At 42.3% G+C, this 19449-nt stretch overlaps 1 protein-coding gene across 1 annotated transcript in view; it reads left to right on the forward strand.

The window, feature by feature from the left end:
- LOC126188380 (Down syndrome cell adhesion molecule-like protein Dscam2) overlaps nt 1–19449 on the forward strand; it is a 445363-nt gene that overhangs the window by 148292 nt on the left and 277622 nt on the right. Inside the window, exons 3-4 of the mRNA XM_049929979.1 lie at nt 12048–12064; nt 18063–18214. Coding sequence (XP_049785936.1) covers nt 12048–12064; nt 18063–18214 — 169 coding nt within the window. The remainder of the gene's footprint in view (nt 1–12047; nt 12065–18062; nt 18215–19449) is intronic.

Raw genomic sequence — 19449 nt, forward strand, 5'->3', positions numbered from 1 at the left:
CGTCTTTGAACATGTATTTTTGCCAACAAATCGAAGGTACATTGAAGTCTCCACCAATTATAACTGTACATAGCAATTATAACTTACTTGTACTGAGATTCAAGTTTTTTGGAACCGTTCAGCTATTACATCATCTGAGTCGTAGGGTCGGTAGAAGGAGCCAATTATTATTTTGGTACGGCTGTTGAGTATAACCTCTACCCATAGTCAAAGATGCAACAGTGACGGAAGAAATGTTACGTAGAACATGCCAAGAAATTGAATAGACTCGATACTTTTCGTGGTACAAATGGTTCACATGCAGAGGTGCACTGATGATTATTAAATAAATTCTTTGAGATGATTTAACATATGGTGCAATTTCATTATCATGTCTTCTGTAATATTTTAATGGGCCTTTGTGATGTGAGGGGTTTGAGAGGGACAGTCCACAATAAACGATGTTTATTATGAAACTGGATAAAGAAGCTCAGGAAATACCTAGTACATTTGCGATTGTTATCTCAGGTGCAATATTTATGTGTTTATAGATACTTTATCATGACGATCTCTCCATTGGCCAAAGATTCCGGCGTAGTCTCACATTCGGGTTTCCGAGAGGGGACTGCAAAGGGAGACGTGATCATGGGAAAAATACTGAATAACCAACGAAAGGATAATGTTCTACGAGTCGGGGCGTGGAATGTCGGAAGTTCTAACGTGATATGGAAGGTAGAAAATCTGAAAAGGGAAATGCAAAGGCTCAACCTAGATATAGTGACGGTCAGTGAACTGAAATGGAAAGAGGACAATGATTTCTGGTCAGATGAGTATAGGGTAAGACCAACAGCAGCAGAAAGTTGTATAATGGGATATGGATTCGCTATGAATAGGAATGTAGGGCAGAGAGAGTTACTGTGAACAGTTCAGTAACAGGTTTGTTCTCATCAGAATCGACAACAAACCAACACCGACAACAGCAGTTCACGTATACATGGCGACTTCGAAAGCTGAAGATGGAGAGATAGAGAATGTATATGACGATATTGTACGGGTAATTCAGTACGTAAAGAGAGACGAAAATCTATTGTAGGGGAAAGAGAAGAAGAAAAGGTAACGGGAGAATATGGGCTTTTTACTGGGAATGAGAGAGGAGAAAGGCTGACTGACTTCTGAAACAAACTTCAGCAAGCAATAGGGAATACTCTGTTCAACAATCACAAGCGGAGGATGTATATTTGGAAAAGGCCGGGAGATACGGAAGATTTCAGTCAGACTACATCATGGTCAGGCAGAGATTCCGAAATCAAATACTGGATTGTAAGGCGTACCCAGGAGCAGCAGTAGACTCAGACCACAATTTGTAGTGGTGAAGAGTAGGCTGAAGTTTAAGAGAGTAATCAGGAAGAATCAATCCGCAAATAAGTGGCATACGGAGTTACTGAGGAATGCCGAGGTACGCTTGAAGTTGTCTAACGCTATAGATACATCAGTAAGGAGTAGTTCGGTATGCAGTACAGTTGAAGAAGAATGGACATCTCTGAAAAGGACAGTCACAGAAGTTGAAAAAGGAAACGTAGGTCAAAGGAGGTAACTGCGAAGAAGCTATGGGTACCGGAGGAAATACTTCAGTTCATCGATGAAAGAAGTAAGTACATAATAGTTTAGGGAAATTCAAGAATACAGAAACGCAAGTCACTTAGGAATGGCATAATGGGGAGTGCCGGGAAGCTAAGGCGAAATGGGCTCATGAAAAATTTGAAGAAATCGAAAAAGAAATGATTTTCGGAGCGATTGACTCAGCTTATAAATAAAGCAAAACAACCTTCGGTGAAATTATAAGTAAGGTTGGTAACATTGAGAGTGCAATGGGAATTCCACGGTTAAATGCATAGGAAAGAGCGGATAGGTTGAAAGAATACATTGAGGGGGGGGGGAATACTAATGTGATGTGGTAGGAGAAACAGGAGTCGATATAGAAGAGATAGGGGATCCTGTATTAGAATCAGAATTTAAGAACTTTGGAAGGCTTAAGATCGAATAAGTAGATAATGATAAAATTGCACCAGAATTTCTGAAAACAATGTGGAAAGTGGCATCCAAACGATTAATCACATTGGTGTGTAGAAAACTATCATCCACAAAATTCCGAAAACTGCAAGAGCTGACAAGTGCGAGAATTATCGATGGCACAATTGGCTTAGCAGCATATGCATCCAAGTTGCTGACAAGAATTATATACAGAAGAATGGAAAAGGAAATTGAGGACGTTTAGAGACGATCAGTTTGACATTACGAAATGTTAAGGCGGCAGAGGGGCGGTTCTGACGTTGCGGTTGATAATGAAAGCAAGACTAAAGAAAAATCAAGACACGTTCAAAGAATTTATCGATCTAGAAAAAGCGTTCGACAACGTCGAATGGTGCAAGATGTTCAAAATTTCTGAGAAAATTCAAGATATGCTACAGGGAAAGAGGCGTTATATGCAATTTGTACAAGAGTCAAGAGAGAATTACTCGTGTAAGAGTGGGAGACCAAGAACGAAGTGCTCGGATTAAAAAGGGAGTAAGACAGGGATGTAGTCTTTCGCCCCTACTGTTCACATCAGAGAAGCAATGACGGAAATAAAAAAAATGGTTCAAATAGCTCTGAGCACTATGCGACTTAACTTCTGAGGTCATCAGTCGCCTAGAACTTAGAACTAATTAAACCTAACTAACCTAAGGACATCACACACATCCATGCCCGAGGCAGGATTCGAACCTGCGACCGTAGCGGTCGCTCGGCTCCAGACTGTAGCGCCTAGAACCGCACGGCCACTCCGGCCGGCTCGGAAATAAAAGAAATGTTCAAACTGCATAGTGAAAGGTAATTAATGATAAGATTCGCTGATGTCGTTGCTATCCTCAGTGAAAGTGAAGAAGAATTGCAGGATCTGCTGAATGGAATGAACAATCTAATGAGTACAGAATATGGATTACACGTAAATCGAGGGAAGACGTAAGTAATGAAAAGTAGCAGAAACGGGAATAGCGTGGAACTTGATGGTCACGAAGTAGGTGAAGTTAAGGAATTCTCCTACCTAGGTCGCAAAATATTGCGTGAAGGACGGTGCAAGGAGGACATCAAAATCAGATTAGCACTGGCAAAATGGACCTTCCTGGTCAAGGAAAGTCTAATGGTATCAACATAGGCCTTAATTTGAGTGCAGGCCGTGGTAGCCGAGCGGTTCTAGGCGCTTCAGTCCGGAACCGCGCGACTGCTACGGTCGCAGGTTCGAATCCTGCCTCGGGCATGGATGTGTGTGATGTCCTTATGTTAGTTAGGTTTAAGTAGTTCTAAGTTCTAGTGGACTGATGACCTCAAATGTTAAGTCTCGTAGTGCTCACAGCCATTTGAACCATTTTGAACCTTAATTTGAGTAACAAATTTCTGACAATGTACGTCTAGAGAAAGCATTGCTACTGAAACACTGACTGTGGGAAAACCGGAACAGAAGAGAATTGAAGAATTTGCGGTGTGGTGCTACAGATGAATGTTGAAAACTAGGTGGTCTGGTAAGGTAAGGAAAGAGGACGTACTGCGCAGATTGGCAGAGGAAAGGAATATATGGAAAATACTAATAAGAAAAGGGGCAGGACGTTAGGACATCTTTTAAGACATTGGTGAATAACTTCCATGATACTAGCGGGAGTTGTACAAGCTAAAAGCTGTGGAGGAAACCAGAGATTGGAATAAATCCAACAAATAATTGAGGACGTAGGTCGCAAGTGATTCTCTGAGATGAAGAGGTTGCCATAGGAGCGGAATTCGTGGCGGGCTGCATCAAACCAATCAGAAGACTGATGCCTCAAAAAGAAAAAGATACATTGCTAATGCTGGAAACCTATACGGACATACACGACGGGCAACTACAATGACGCAAATGACACACCGTCCATTTAGAGTACTACTGCACGAGTATAAAGAAAGGCAGACCCAAATGGGTAAAGTCAGAAAACGGGCACCAGAAGGGAGTTGTCTAAGCCAGGTTAAGGACGCTTCACTAACAGATTCGATTCCTCATTTCGTATCGATACTAATACCTAAAGTAGTATAGATACTCCGATGGTATCATTAAGCTACTCTCGATTTTATACTCAAGTTTGTCCTTGCAAATTTAAGCAGCAAAGGAAAAAAATATCCAAACGTGCTCTGTGCTGAAGGGCAGCCTTTCCTTTCCGGCGTGTGTTCTGAGCGACGTCCAAAAAATGGTTCCGAGCACTATGGGACTTAACTACTGAGGTCATCAGTCCCCTAGAACGTAGAACTACTTAAACCTAACTAACCTAAGGACATCACACACATCCATGCCCGAGGCAGGATTCGAACCTGCGACCGTAGCGGTCACGCGGTTCCAAACTGACGCGCTTAGAACCGCACGGCCACACCAGCGACGTCCACCACGGTCCCATGTGCTCTTGCCTGTAAGTCACCGGAACAAACAGCTGAACTCCTTTTTCACATACAATGCGGCGTAAGGGTTTCGCTCGGCGTACATAATGCGTGCCTGTAGATTAATGCCGTTGGCTGAACCGCATTAGAAAACCATGTCTGCCATCTCCCACATGATATTACAGGACTGCATTTCACTACTAACACTGTTCACGTTCCACATAATCACTAATACTGTTCTGATCCTGTCATATATTCAAGGCAATACATGTGGAATGGTTGATGCAGGAGACAGTTCTAAGTGCTGTGTCTAATAACAGTACTCGTATATGAACTGTAGCACAGTCAGAGAACGAAGTACAAAGACAAAGACGAATAATAATAAATGTGCAGTGAGCGTCAACAGAAAGGGCAGCCTACACTACTGACAAAAAGAAAGATTCAGACATGTCCAACCGATTCGGCTCATACTTGGTAGATCGTTGTACAAACCTAAAATGAAAGATTTGTCATCATCATATACGGGGTCCGCAAATTCATATTTTCATATAGAATGAGGAGAGAAACTAAGTAGCAGAGATCCTGTGTTCGACTCCCAGTTGCATACTGGAGTGTTTTTCTTTTTTCTTTTTTTTCATTTGCATTTGGGAACCGAACAAAGGTTCTGCAACCAAACAGCCAGATGCCTTGGTCTCTATACCAGCGGCGATTTTTATTGAGCAGTTCTTACGTTATGGGCACATAAGCGGCAGTCGAAAAAGTTCAGTTCCTCGATTTCTAGGAAAATATGCGTTTGTTGACCCCATATATCCGGTCAATTGTGAGTCGATGCGGGCCACGAAATTCAGAAGAGATGAGGGATCCAGGTGAGCTGACGGTCAAAATGTCTTACCATCTATCATTTTAGGTTGTACACAAGCGAGCTCCCAAATACGAGCCGAATCAGTTGACCATGTGTGAGGCCTTCTCCTTGTGAGTTCTCACCCAACTCATGTGATGGGATATCACATATCGATACTGGGCGATGGAATTGCAAGTTTCCTTCAGACGACGATGGCAGTCGTGACGGACCCAGCAGACCCAATCGAGCACTCCCTCTGACCTTAGCACGCTGCTCTGCAGCCTACAGAATTTTTAAAACATAGGAAGATAAGAAACAATAAAATCAGGCGACAAAACGGTGACTTAAATTGTAAAACGGCGGAAAATTGAGGAAAGTTAAAACATAAAACAAAGGGTGGGCGATGCTAATAAAATAAACAGAAAGCAGACAAGTAAAATAGTAGAAAGACAATTAAAAAACACGGCGACAGTCTGCTTTCTGAACGCGAGAGATATAAAAATCACAAAAATGACTCTGAACACTATGGGACTTAGCATCTGAGGTCATCAGTCCCCTACAACTTAGAACTACTTAAACCTAACTAACCTAAGGACATCACACACATCCATGTCCGAGGCAGGATTCGAACCTGCGACCGTAGCAGTCGCGTAGAACCGCTCGGCCACACCGGCCGGCTTAAAAATCACACCCAGCGACAGTATGATGTCCGTTCGCAACATTTCGGAAAAGATGCACAACACTTAACAATCACTGGAAACACTGCACTAAAAAGTCGGCACAAAGATGACACACCACAGCCAAGGGCTGATGGGTGGGGGGGTGGGAGGAACCTGGACAGATGAGGGGAAAAAGGGGGGAGGAGAGGAAAAACGAAAGGGGAGGGGGAGCTCACGGAGGGAGAGGACTCATAATAGGGTGGGGGGGGGCAGGGCAGACTCGAGAAGGAATGGGGAAAGGCAGAGGAGGGAAATGCAAAAGGACTCGGGGGAGAGAAGGAAGGCAGAGAGAGGATAGGCAGGGAAAAAACAGGATGGAAAGGGGGGGGGGGAGGGATCCCAAAAAAAGGGCAGAGGAAGGGAAGGAGAGGTGAGGATCAGAGTTGATAGGAGGGATAAATGGAGGGAGAGAGGGCATCATCTGAGAGGGGGGAGTCGACAGAAGTCACCTTGGGAAAGGAAATGAAGGGTGTAGAGATGGAGGGTAAGGGCGACACGACAATGCAGGTGTGGCAGAGGGCGGGGCTTGGAGAGGAGAGGAGCAACCAGGGGATGAGGGGGATCAAGGCGGCGGATACGTTTGAGGAATAGGAGCAGATGGGGGAAAGGAATCAGTCATAGAGGATCCGCATGGGGGACAGGAGGCGTATATGGAAGGCGAGGCGGAGTGCATAGCGCTCGAGTATCTGGAGGGACTTAAAGAATTGGGGGGGGGGGGGGGGATTGGGTGGATATCCAGGTGGGACTGGCATAACAAAGGATGGGACGGATTAAGGATTTGTAGGTGTAGAGGATGGTAGAGGGGTTCAACCCCAAGTCCAGCCAGAGAGGAGTTTGAGGAGTTGGGGCGGTTGTCGGCTTTGGATTGGATAGAGCGGAGATGAGGGATCCAGGTGAAGTGATGGTCAATGGTGAGGCCAAGGTAGGTGAGGGTAGGGGAGAGGATGACAAGATGGGCGCAGATGGTAAGGGAGAAATCAAGAAGTCGGAAGGAGCAAGTGGTACGACCTACGATGATTGCCTGCATCTTGGAAGGGTTGATTTTCGTGACTCATACCAGACGTCGGATCAGTGCTGTAATGTCCCATCTTAACAAGTAGGATGAAGTGGCGCTACGCCTTATCTTCTCCGATTGTCTGTCGTCTGTTAAGAATCCTTTTTCTCAGAAACTGCAATAGCAAATGCGAAATTAAATAAAAATTTAAACTTAAAACATTCTCAGAAATTCTGGAAATGCTGGAAGTACTGATCGATAGCAGATAAGAACGCCGAGCTTCTCTATTCCCGGGGTGAATGCACTATCTACACACATGATTTAGTTCGACTGCTCGAGTCCTACTTGGACGTGGCCCATTTTTTAGTAGTTGACCAGTACACTCTCTTGCTAGAAGATGGAACCCTTTTTTAAAGCTCGCTGCGTTTGTAGATGCACGTTAGCACGCAGCAGTGGAAGTCGGTGCTCGCCTCGAGACTTGGCGCAAATTGGAACAGCTGTGAATGTGCGGAAGGCGGCCCGGCGATCCCAGCTGCAGCCGCCCCGCCAGCCAATCAGAGCGCTGCGCCGCTGATTGTGTTCCGGCTGATTGCTAATTTATCGCCGGGCTCCGCTGACCGGGCTGGCGGCGGCGCTAAACGAGAGAACTCCCCCTCGACGCGATGAGAGCGCCGCACCCATTACCCAGGCAGGACCTCGCGCCAAGCGCCCGGCGCGCCCCGGCCTGCAGGGCGGCTCCGGAAAACCCAATCAAACGGCGATGTTCTGCAAATCAAGTGATGAGCAAAATTATTACTGTAAGGACTTAACGATATTGCCGATACAAGTACAGCGCTATTACAAATGCCGATACAAGTACAGCGCTATTACAAATGATTGAAGCGATTTCATAAATTCACTGTAGCTCCATTCATTGACATATGGTCACGACACACTACAGATACGTAGAAAAACTCATAAAGTTTTGTTCGGCTGAAGCCGCACTTCAGGTTTCTGCCGCCAGAACGCTCGAGAGCGCAGTGAGACAAAATGGCGACAGGAGCCGAGTAAGCGTATGTCGTGCTTGAAATGCACTCACATCAGTCAGTCATAACAGTGCAACGAAACTTCAGGACGAAGTTCAACAAAGATTCACCAACTGCTAACTCCATTCGGCGATGGTATGCGCAGTTTAAAGCTTCTGGATGCCTCTGTAAGGGGAAATCAACGGGTCGGCCTGCAGTGAGCGAAGAAACGGTTGAACGCGTGCGGGCAAGTTTCACGCGTAGCCCGCGGAAGTCGACGAATAAAGCAAGCAGGGAGATAAACGTACCACAGCCGACGGTTTGGAACATCTTACGGATAAGGCTAAAGCAGAAGCCTTACCGTTTACAATTGCTACAAGCCCGCCCTAAGACCCGATGACAAAGTCAAACGCTTTGAATTTTCGGCGCGGTTGCAACAGCTCATGGAAGAGGATGCGTTCAGTGCGAAACTTGTTTTCAGTGATGAAGCAACATTTTTTCTTAATGGTGAAGTGAACAGACGCAATGTGTGAATCTGGACGGTAGAGAATCCTCACGCATTCGTGCAGCAAATTCGCAATTCACCAAAAGTTAACGTGTTTCGTCCAATCTCACGGTTTAAAGTTTACGGCCTCTTTTTCTTCTGCGAAAAAAACGTTACAGGACACGTGTATCTGGACATGCTGGAAAATTGGCTCATGCCACAACTGGAGACCGACAGCGCTGACTTCATCTTTCAACAGGATGGTGCTCCACCGCACTTCCATCACGATGTTCGGCATTTCTTAAACAGGAGATTGGAAAACCGGTGGATCGGTCGTGGTGAAGATCATGATCAGCAATTCATGTCATGGCCACCACGCTCTCCCGACTTAACCCCATGCGATTTCTTTCTGTGGGGTTATGTGAAAGATTCAGTGTTTAAACCTCCTCTACCAAGAAACGTGCCAGAACTGCGAGCTCGCATCAACGATGCTTTCGAACTCATTGATGGGGACATGCTGCGCCGAGTGTGGGAGGAACTTGATTATCGGCTTGATCTCTGCCGAATCACTAAAGTGGCACATATCGAACATTTGTGAATGCCTAAAAAAACTTTTTGAGTTTTTGTATGTGTGTGCAAAGCATTGTGAAAATATCTCAAATAATAAAGTTATTGTAGAGCTGTGAAATCGCTTCATTCATTTGTAATAACCCAGTAAGTATCGATACATTCGTTTCCGTACCTTCGGTGCCCCTATAGATACCGAGCATTCGAGTATTTCATACAGTCGTAAGAAATATCAGAGTATCGCTCCCAAAAGTATCGAATCGTGTGGGACAACATAATAACCTATCGCACTTTGAAGCAGCTATGGTAGGCCACCCAAAATAAATCTAGAACAAGGCAACATATCCAAGAGCTGGTTCGTCTAGTACAGTGGTTCCCAACCTCGAGGTAATTACTTCCTGAGGGGTAAAATGAAAATTTCTGAGGAGTAAAGCACAAACGATTCTATTCTGTGTCATTCAAGAAACTAAATTACACTACTGGCCATTAAAATTGCTACACCACGAAGATGACGCGCTACAGACGCGAAATTTAACAGACAGGAAGAAGATGCTGTGATATGCAAATGATTAGCTTTTCAGAGCATTCACACAAGGTTGGCGCCGGTGGCGTCACCTACAACGTGCTGACATGAGGAAAGTTTCCAACCGATTTCTCATACTCAAACACCAGTTGACAGGCGTTGTCTGGTGAAACGTTGTTGTGGTATCTCGTGTAAGGAGGAGAAATGCGTACCATCACGTTTCCGACTTTGATAAGGGTCGGATTGTAGCCTATTGCGATTGCGGTTTATCGTATCCCGACATTGCTGGTCGCGTTGGTCGAGATCCAATGACTGTTAGCAGAATATTGAATCGGTGGGTTCATGAGGGTAATACGGAACGCCGTGCTGGATCACAACGACCTCGTATCACTAGCAGTCGAGATGACAGGCATCTTACCCGCTTGGCTGTAACGGATCGTGCAGCCACGTCACGATCCCTGAGTCAACAGTTGGGGACGTTTGCAAGACAACAAACAATCAACACGAACAGTTCGACGACGTTTGCAGCAGCATGGACTATCAGCTCGGAGACCATCCCTGCGGTTACCCTTGAAGCTGCATCACAGACAGGAGCGCCTGCGATGGTGTACTCGACGACGAACCTGGATGCACGAATGGCAAAACGGATTTTTTCGGATGGATCCGGGTTCTGTTCACAGCCTCATGATGGTCGCATCCGTGTTTGGAGATATCGCGGTGAACGCACATTGGAAGCGTGCATTCGTCATCGCCATACTGGCGTTTCACCTGGCGTGATGGTATGTTGTGCCATTGGTTACACGTCTCGGTCACCTCTTGTTCGCATTGACGGCACTTTGAACAGTGGACGTTACATTTCAGATGTGTTACGACCCGTGGCTCTAACCCTCATTAGATCCCAGCGAAATCCTGCATTTCAGCAGGATAATGCACGACCTCATGTTGAGGGTCCTGTACGGGCCTTTCTGGATACAGAAAATGTTCGACTGCTGCCCTGGCCAGCATATTCTCCAGATCTCTCATCAATTGAAAATGTCTCGTCAATGGTGGCCGAGCAACTGGCTCGTCACAATACGCCACTCACTACTCTTGATGAACTGTGGTATCGTGTAGAAGCTGCATGGGCAGCTGTACCTGTACACGCCATCCAAGTTCTGACTCAATGCCCAGGCGCATCAAGGCCGTTATTACTGCCAGAGGTGGTTGTTCTGGGTACTGACTTCTCGGGATCTATGCACCCAAACTGCGTGAAAATGTAATCACATGCCAGTTCTAGTATAATATATTTGCCCAATGAATACCCGTTTATTAATTGCATTTCTTCTTGGTGTGGTAATTTTAATGGCCAGTAGTGTATTCTCAAAAGATGATCACTGTTATCAAAATTATGTAAGAATCCAATATTGATTACATAAGTTGTCAGTAATTACTTTTTCTTCATTAGTAGCAATAACGCGATGGAGGTTACAGGTTCCTCACATAGCCCATCCATTTCACATACATGTTGTGCTTTGACCCATACATCGCTGATGATAAAAGTGAGACATATATGTAAAGAATGCTAAATATGTCAAGAAAATGTATTCTCCAAGTTGTAGATAGTACCTGGCTCAAATGGTTCAAATGGCTCTGAGCACTATGGGACTCAACATCTTAGGTCATAAGTCTCCTAGAACTTAGAACTACTTAAACCTAACTAACCTAAGGACATCACACACACCCATGCCCGAGGCAGGATTCGAACCTGCGACCGTAGATAGTACCTGCAGTAGCCCATAAATTGCTTCATTACTTGCTTCGAAACGGAGAAATGAATTAACTGACAGCAAGACACGTCAGTAACTACATAAGGGCTACTATAGTGCTGCACACAGTAGTATTATTATTACTGTTTTCATTATTATTGGAAAGGTTAGACACAAATCATTAGCAGCATGAAGTCTTCCAGTTTCTGCCAGTTCAGAGGATGGATTGCAGCAATCAAATGAGTTACGAACATTAAGTATAGCGCACACATCTGAACTTGTTTGATTTTAAATAGGGTTGCAGTGTGCAGGTCAAGCAACTGCCACATTTGAAAGGAGTAATGCAGGCGAAGCACCTTTTCTAACAAATGTCTACCCTTACTTCGTTTATATCAGTGTAAAGTTATAGTCTGCCTCTCAACTACAAGAGATTTGTTAGCTTCAAAGATAGTCCATTTGCTCGGTTATAATAATTGTAACAGTATGCAATGGTTTAGGAAATTTACGTGGTATAATATTTTCTTCTACGTTGTCCACTATAAATATAGTCTTAATACTGTGCAGTGCCTCAGATAGTAGTCATCGTTTGATTGCACTGCGTACAACTAGTATTTTTGTAGTACATCACTTAGGTGTAACAGTTTTCCCACTGACTCTTTGCAGAACTTCTGCAAGTGGTCAGTACTAGGAACTGAGTATTGCGTGTCACCCAGCAGTACACATTCTAGAATTTGTGATAGTATTTCAAATCTTTCAGGAGAAATCGGCAATCTGGTAAGTACTTAGAATTGTTAATACTTTTAGGTAAGTAGCAGTGAAAGAATGGTTCGAATAGATATGAATTTTCAATACGAAAATAGTTATGCTTGTAAGAATGACGACCACCTCCATAGCGAGATAATGGGTAGTATCATCGTTTGACAACTAGGAAGAGTAAATGCTGTGTTCTATTTAATCGAGTGTGAACAATAAAATCATCCATTTAGTTTGCAATGGATCTTTGTAATACGATTGAGCAGACGACACAAAAGGATGATGGACGTTTATTTTTTGATTGACAGATATTTGAATTTTAAAAGAAAGCCTAAAGTTCAGTTGAAAGCTTAATCACAGGACTAGTGGAATGAAGAAAACAAGTATGCAGAAAACTTCTCTTAACCGATTTTTCTACTACGAGGAATTTGTCTCGTGCTTGAAGAAAAAATTATGTCTAGAAGTTATTACCTCGGTATAGGTGGCCTTATGCAGATTTCACTGTTTCAAATTGAATTTGCGCCAGCTACGGAAGATGCCAAGGAAAAAGATCATCGCCACTGGGATCAATTTTTTGAATGTGGTTTTAGTGGATCAACCTATGTGGAAGACAAACCGTAGGTATTTAGAGTCAGTTTGTAAATTCAATTAGTCGTTTGTGTCAGCGTTTGTCATTGCAAATCACGTGTTGTTTGATGTGTTTCATGACATTCAGGGCGAGGATGGGATTAGAAGTTCATAAAGGGAATGGCTCTGAGCACTATGGGACTTAACATCTGAGGTTATCAGTCCCTTGGAACTTAGAACTACTTAAACCTAACTAACCTAAGGACATCACACACATCCATTCCAGAGGCAGGATTCGAACCTGCGACCGTAGCGGTCGCGCGGTTCCAGGCTGAAGCGCCTAGAACCGCTCGTTCACACCGGCCTGGTCATAAAGGGAATGTATTAAACTTACATAAAATATTTAATGAATACGTTTTCCGACTTTTGATAGGAAAGCGCAGTTGCAGCTGACTGCCATACAGCGCGCCCGTATCCGATTCCCGGCCGAGTCTGAGATTTTCTGCGCTTGGGGTCCGAGTCCTGGCTTGTCCTCATCATCATCGACACGCAAGTCCCCCAACGTGGCGTCAATTGAAAATACTTGCAATTCGACGGCAGAATTGCCCCAGGTCTGACTCCCAGCCGTCAATGCCATATAATTTGACAGCTTGAATCTTCTTGTTGTACAGATGGATATTGCTAATTATTCATAATAATGTGGCTGTAGTCGGACTGTTAATAAAATATCGATATATCGATTTTTCCAGAAACATCAATATGCGTCGATGACGTGCTCTTCACTGACATTTCCGTAATTCGATATCGGAATGGCAACATCGAGCCCTGCTATTTCTATTTTGTATTATATTTTTCATCAATTTTCATTAAATATTTGAAACTGTTCTTTCTAAATTGTAGTAGAACATAATTTTACTTTCGCTGTGTGAAGGAGTCTCACCTTTTTTTGAGCTTGCAGCACGTCCAGTCTTTCTCTTTGACAGTGTGAAGCACGTATAGATGGTAGAAAGAAGAAGTCCAAATGCGCTGGCGGGTGGCGGTGTGAATGGAATAACAAGATATTCGATGTGAAGAAATAGCACACCAGTTGCGTTAAAAAGCAGTTTTTAACCCAACTATTGTGCTGTTCCTTCACATCGGCATTCTGAAAGAACAGTTGCTGGAACAGATGACCAAAAATCTAAATGACAAGATTGGTCTTTGCGAAGGGCGAACACGTGTGAGGGAAATGCTGACGTATTCGACGCTCGGCGCAATCAACACAAACTGCAACGTTTAACTTCACCAGACAATTTTGGACACTACAACTACTAGTTCGCTGGCGTTTGCAGAAATGAAAAAACAGGGAAGTCGACATGAAGTGTTCCACACAAATCCGAGATGTGAGGAAACCGAACTTTATTCTGCCACTTACATGCAATTACCATTGTTAGCGAAGTGGTTATCAACAAGCATGAATGCCGGCCGGAGTGGCCGAGCGGTTCTAGGCGCTACAGTCTGGAGCCGCGCGACCGCTACGGTCGCAGGTTCGAATCCTGCCTCGGGCATGGATGTGTGTGATGTCCTGAGGCTAGTTATGTTTAAGTAGTTCTAAGTTCTAGGGGACTTATGACCTCAGATGTTAAGTCCCATAGTGCTCGGAGCCATTTGAACCATTTGAACCAAGCATGAATGTGCATCGTTTTCCTTCCAGTTCTTGCCCTAAGGGGGATAATCAGGCTGCTAGCTTGTTGATGTACAGAATATCTAATATTAATTCAGTACTTAAATATACAGCTCTAAAACGCAGTATATTTACAATGTACAGCCGATATTATTTTGGCTGGTATGTCGATAGTTTTTCCGGAGGTAGATGGATAATTTTTTCTACTAACATATATCATGTGCCGATAATTATATTTTTTAAATATCTATGTATTGGATTAGTGATACTTTTAAGAATATCAACAGTCCTAGCTGAGGATTGCCAGAAGCGCAGTGCAGTTCACTTCATCAGCTGATGGCATTATTAACTTTTCACGTAGGTTTTATACATGAGTTCCATCTTTCCGATGTTATTAGGAAGTGTACCAGATTTATACGCGATACAGCTCACAAAAGTTTCAGTTGTTACCAATATCATTTATGTGAACCTTAAATTTACGAGCGATGCAAATGAAGTTTTTGAGCTGTTACACTTAAATTTACAGAGACAATCAAAAATTCGCAAGAAAGCATAATTCGGATAAAGCATAACTAAAGCAGTACTGAGGTGAAGAAAACTCCAGACTAACTGCTAAGTAAATGCTCTGACTGTTTGGATGCCAATTGACATGTCAGTGAATCGATGCGATCATAAACGGAAAGATAAATATATGGGAATACTGCTGTATTCTTGTCATGGTGCAGTTTTTATCCTAATCAAACAAAAACCTCAGTTTTTAACAGTTCTGAAACAGAAATTTTCTTCCTCAAGGCTACGCAGCCTTAGCTGACTTTTTCCTTGAATTTATCATATCCAATATTTTCCACTCATCTCCACGTAAGAGGAAAATTTGGTTTCTTTCAGAATAAATAGGCCCGGTGTGATCAAACAAGAAGAAATCGTTTTCCCATAACATGTGAAAAAAATTCTTGGAAATATTGCTTCTGTCACTAAATTAATGTAGGTTAATTCTTACAAAGGAGAAAACAGCAACCAGCCACTATTAATACTGCTATTTATTTAGGTAAATAGCGCCGTTACCGGTTTCGAACTGGTAAGTTCATCATCAGACGGCTGTTCACATGATTTTCAAGATACACTTTACATTATCGTTTGTTTCCGATTTTTAATATTCCACTGTGACGAAGTATTTTTGGTGTGTTGTTGCCCTAGGGTAGAAAAACAGTGTAGAAGCGCCCTGTGTGAAAATACCTAACCTCCAAACGATGAAATACAACGTAAATAAATAGTGGCTGGTTGTTGTTTTCTTCTTTGTAAGAATTAACCTACATTAATTTTACACAGCCACGGCCTCACCATGTAAATTTTAGACAAAATGTCATTAAATTGCTTACTGCTTGATAATCTGTTGAGCTGTACTGTGACTCTGAGTTTGCTGGAATACTTATCAAGGATGTAGAGGGAAAAAAGATGAATGGTAAGCCAGACTGATTGCCATGCGGACTACTAGTAGAATTTTTCCTTCATGGGAAGATTGGAATAGGACACAGTCACAAGGGAATCTATTGAGTTTCCTTCATACTTATAGGACTTGCAGGTCAGGTTTGAGACACCAGTTTCCTAATGCAGTGCAACACAATTCTCAATAACACTCGGAAAAATCGACTTAGAATATTTAAAGATTTCTGAGTGAAATCAAGCACAAGAAATTCATACAATGTAACAGAGTCACCAGTAGTGAATTCATGGCACATAGGTCTTGGAATCGCATGCTTCAGGTTCAGATCATGCTAGTACTAACAATTTTATTTTTTTACTTTTGTTGAATTCTATATTTATTATCGAATGGAAACATTCATTAGCAAATACTGAATCACAATTCTTTAATAAAGATAAATATTACTGCACGAAATGTGCGTATTTCCAATAAAAAAAGTTTGGTACAAAAATGTGAACCATAAAATATAAAACAAAAAAATTATTGTAAGTAAAGGTAAACAATGTTATTGATATAAATGATTTTACATTTTTGTATGAAATTTTAATTACTTTCATGTGGTTAATGATTATTTCTTTATTAAAAAATGTATGATTAAATATTTGTTTATTTGTTATTTCACACATAATAAATATACAGTTCAAGTGAAAGTAACAATTGGGGTAACTAACTAGATTTAGATTGGAGAGTTTGCAACTACAAAAACTGTACAGCAACCACTTTTCTTACTAAAATGTTTTATTGTTCAGAAATACAATAAATTACAGCGTTGTGCAGATATTGATGCAAATCTCAAGCACTACCAACACATCCTTTTTATCTGACGATTTAAGTAAGGAATTAATTTCAAGATCTAGAAAACAAGAAAAATTGGTGGACTAGTACACATTTGTATCCACTAAAACACAAATTTTTTTAAGCAACGTAAATTGATTTTTATTTCTTCTTGCAGAATATTTTCCCTTTGCTATATTGATGGAGTGTTAAAACTGGTTTTACGTCTCAGTTAGAGTAATTATACATCATAGTTGTAACGATTGTCACAGATTAATTTTTTAGTAATAAATACATGTTTATTAAAAGCAAGTTAGTGATCATCTGCTCTGTTACTCGTAAAATGCCTGAGATGTTTTTTATTTAACAGTGCTGAGAAGTCTCGAATGAAAAACAGCCCACACTTCCACTAAATTATGTTTATTTTAAACCTTGACTATGGTTTCTTCTATAATAATATAGCCTTTTTCAGAAGTCCTAAAAATGATCAGAGTAACATTTAGGCCAGTGATACAATCTACACATAAACTTAAAAATTAGGTAAGTGATAACATTAATTACATACACACTAATAAATTAAAAATGTCCTAGCCCAGCGGCTGTGGTGAGCCACACCTATGTTGTGCGGGGTGCATAAGATTTGACAACCGTGCGCCCAGTATAACAGTGGTAGTGCCGGAGGACATACGGTGCCATATGTAATCTTACTTATGTTCGAAACAGGCTTATGTCTGTTGAAGTTATTTTATTGGTCTTCACGCAGCTGCTGGGCTAAGACATTTTTCATTTATTAGTATGTATGTAAGTAATATGTTATCACTTACCTAATTTTGAAGTTTATGTGTAGATTGTATCATTGGCCTAGATGTTATTTTGATCATTTTTAGGACTTCTGAAGAAGGCTATATTATTATAGCAGAAACCATGTTCAAGTTTTAGAACAAACATAATTTAATGCAACTATGGGCTGTTTTTCATTCGAGACAATGTCGTAACGGTTGCTGTTGTCGCTGCTCTGATGACAATAGTGAAAGTGCTGAGAAGTCTTTACATCCAAGGCGATTTTTCTCTTTTTAGTATTATGCCTTGTTGCTTTAGGAAATTGATGACAATGACCTTCAAATCCTATAGGTATGAAAACATCGAAGAGGACCCATCAATAAGGTCCTCTTGTCAGTCGTGCAAGGCTATGGGGACCTGTTTGAATGAGAAGTAGGGGTTGCAACATCTGGGGTTCTGAGAAGGACTGGAAGAATAGTATGCTGACCCCGATGTCTCCTCTATTTTTCAAGGCTATGGGGACCTGTTTGAATGAGAAGTAGGGGTTGCAGCATCTGGGGTTCTGAGAAGGGCTGGAAGAATAGTATGCTGACCCCGATGCCTCCTCTATTTTTCTTCCAAATTACGCCATTATTACAGTGACATATACAACATTTCATTCGTAGCTGCTTGCCCCCCCCTTCTTCCCCCCCCCCCCCCATACAGTACCGTAGACACTGATTGGCTCTGTAGTGACGGAGCGTGCTGTGTTGCAGGTTCGTGATCGGGCAGTATGTGACAGTGCACGGTGACGTCATCAGTCACGTGAACATCAGCCAGGTGCAGGTGGAGGACGGCGGCGAGTACACGTGCACGGCAGAGAACCGCGCCGGCAAGACCTCTCATTCCGCCAGGCTCAACGTCTATGGTGAGTGAGTGCCATCTGCATTTCTAAGTTCATTGGCGACACGAGTATATAGGTTAACACAGCCACGTGACTGACGTTACAGGTAGTCGTGTGGTGGGGTCAGCCGGTAGCCAGACAAAGCTCTTTTCCGAGCTACAGCACCTATTTTGTCTCTCTGTCAGACTCCTTCTGATCACGGCACAGACTCGAAATGCGAATTAAATTTCCATTGTGGTGGCCTGAAGAAAACATATAGAAATTATATTCGAATTTATGTAGTAGTAAATTAAACATAATGTGCTATAATTTTGTTGTGAGCGATATACCAGCACTTAGTAAACCCAGTGGTGAACTGGATGTCCCAGAGTGGCCGTGCGGTTTGAGGCGCCATGTAACAGACAGCACCTTCCGCCAGAGGTTCGAGTCCTCCCTCGGGCATGAATGTGTGCGTTGTTCTTAGTATAAGTTAGTTTAAGTAGTAAGTCTAGGGACCAATGACCTCAGCAGTTTGGTCCCTTAAAAATTCACACACATTTTTGTAACTGGATGTCCCACTATTTCTGACTGAATGCGTCAGCCAAATATCCTTGTACTTCACTTCTTGCGTCATAACATGACGACAACGAAATATAACTAGAATGCAAAATAAAATACTTTCGAATTTTGCGCCCATATGAGCCACATCGGTTGTTTTAGATTTCTGGGGAAGAACAAAGTGACTTGGCTCAGTACTATTTGTGCTACATAACTTCGAAATTCTTGTATGCTCCAGAACTGACAAACTGGTCGGCAATTTATTTTTTTTATTTCACTTATGCATTTCGTTGTTGTGATGAACAGTGCCATGAGATATAGTACAAATCGATAAATTATGTGCTGCGTTACCAAATATCTAACTAAGGTGTAATTTGTAAATTCAAGTATTGTAAGCAATGCAGAGACCACTTCAAGAAAGTTGCCTTTCTTTGTTCACACATGCAACTAATAATAAAAAAATTACAAATCAAGTAAACAAGTATTTATTAAGTATAAACTGATAGTAAACAGGCAAAGGGACCTACTTCTCAGTCTAAAGAGTCTCTTTTCAAATCCGTGATTCCATAAAATACCATTTTATGTTCCAATAGTAGACCATCCAGCACTTATTGTTGAATTAATTTCTTAATGTTGTTTACTATATTGTGTGCTTTAACTCCTAGATATTTGTGCTCTTCAGCATGTGTAATCGTTCCCATGCCTTTTTCTAGTGTCAAATT

The sequence above is a fragment of the Schistocerca cancellata genome, chromosome 5, assembly GCF_023864275.1.
Source record: "Schistocerca cancellata isolate TAMUIC-IGC-003103 chromosome 5, iqSchCanc2.1, whole genome shotgun sequence".
NCBI classification, from domain to species: Eukaryota; Metazoa; Arthropoda; class Insecta; order Orthoptera; family Acrididae; genus Schistocerca; species Schistocerca cancellata.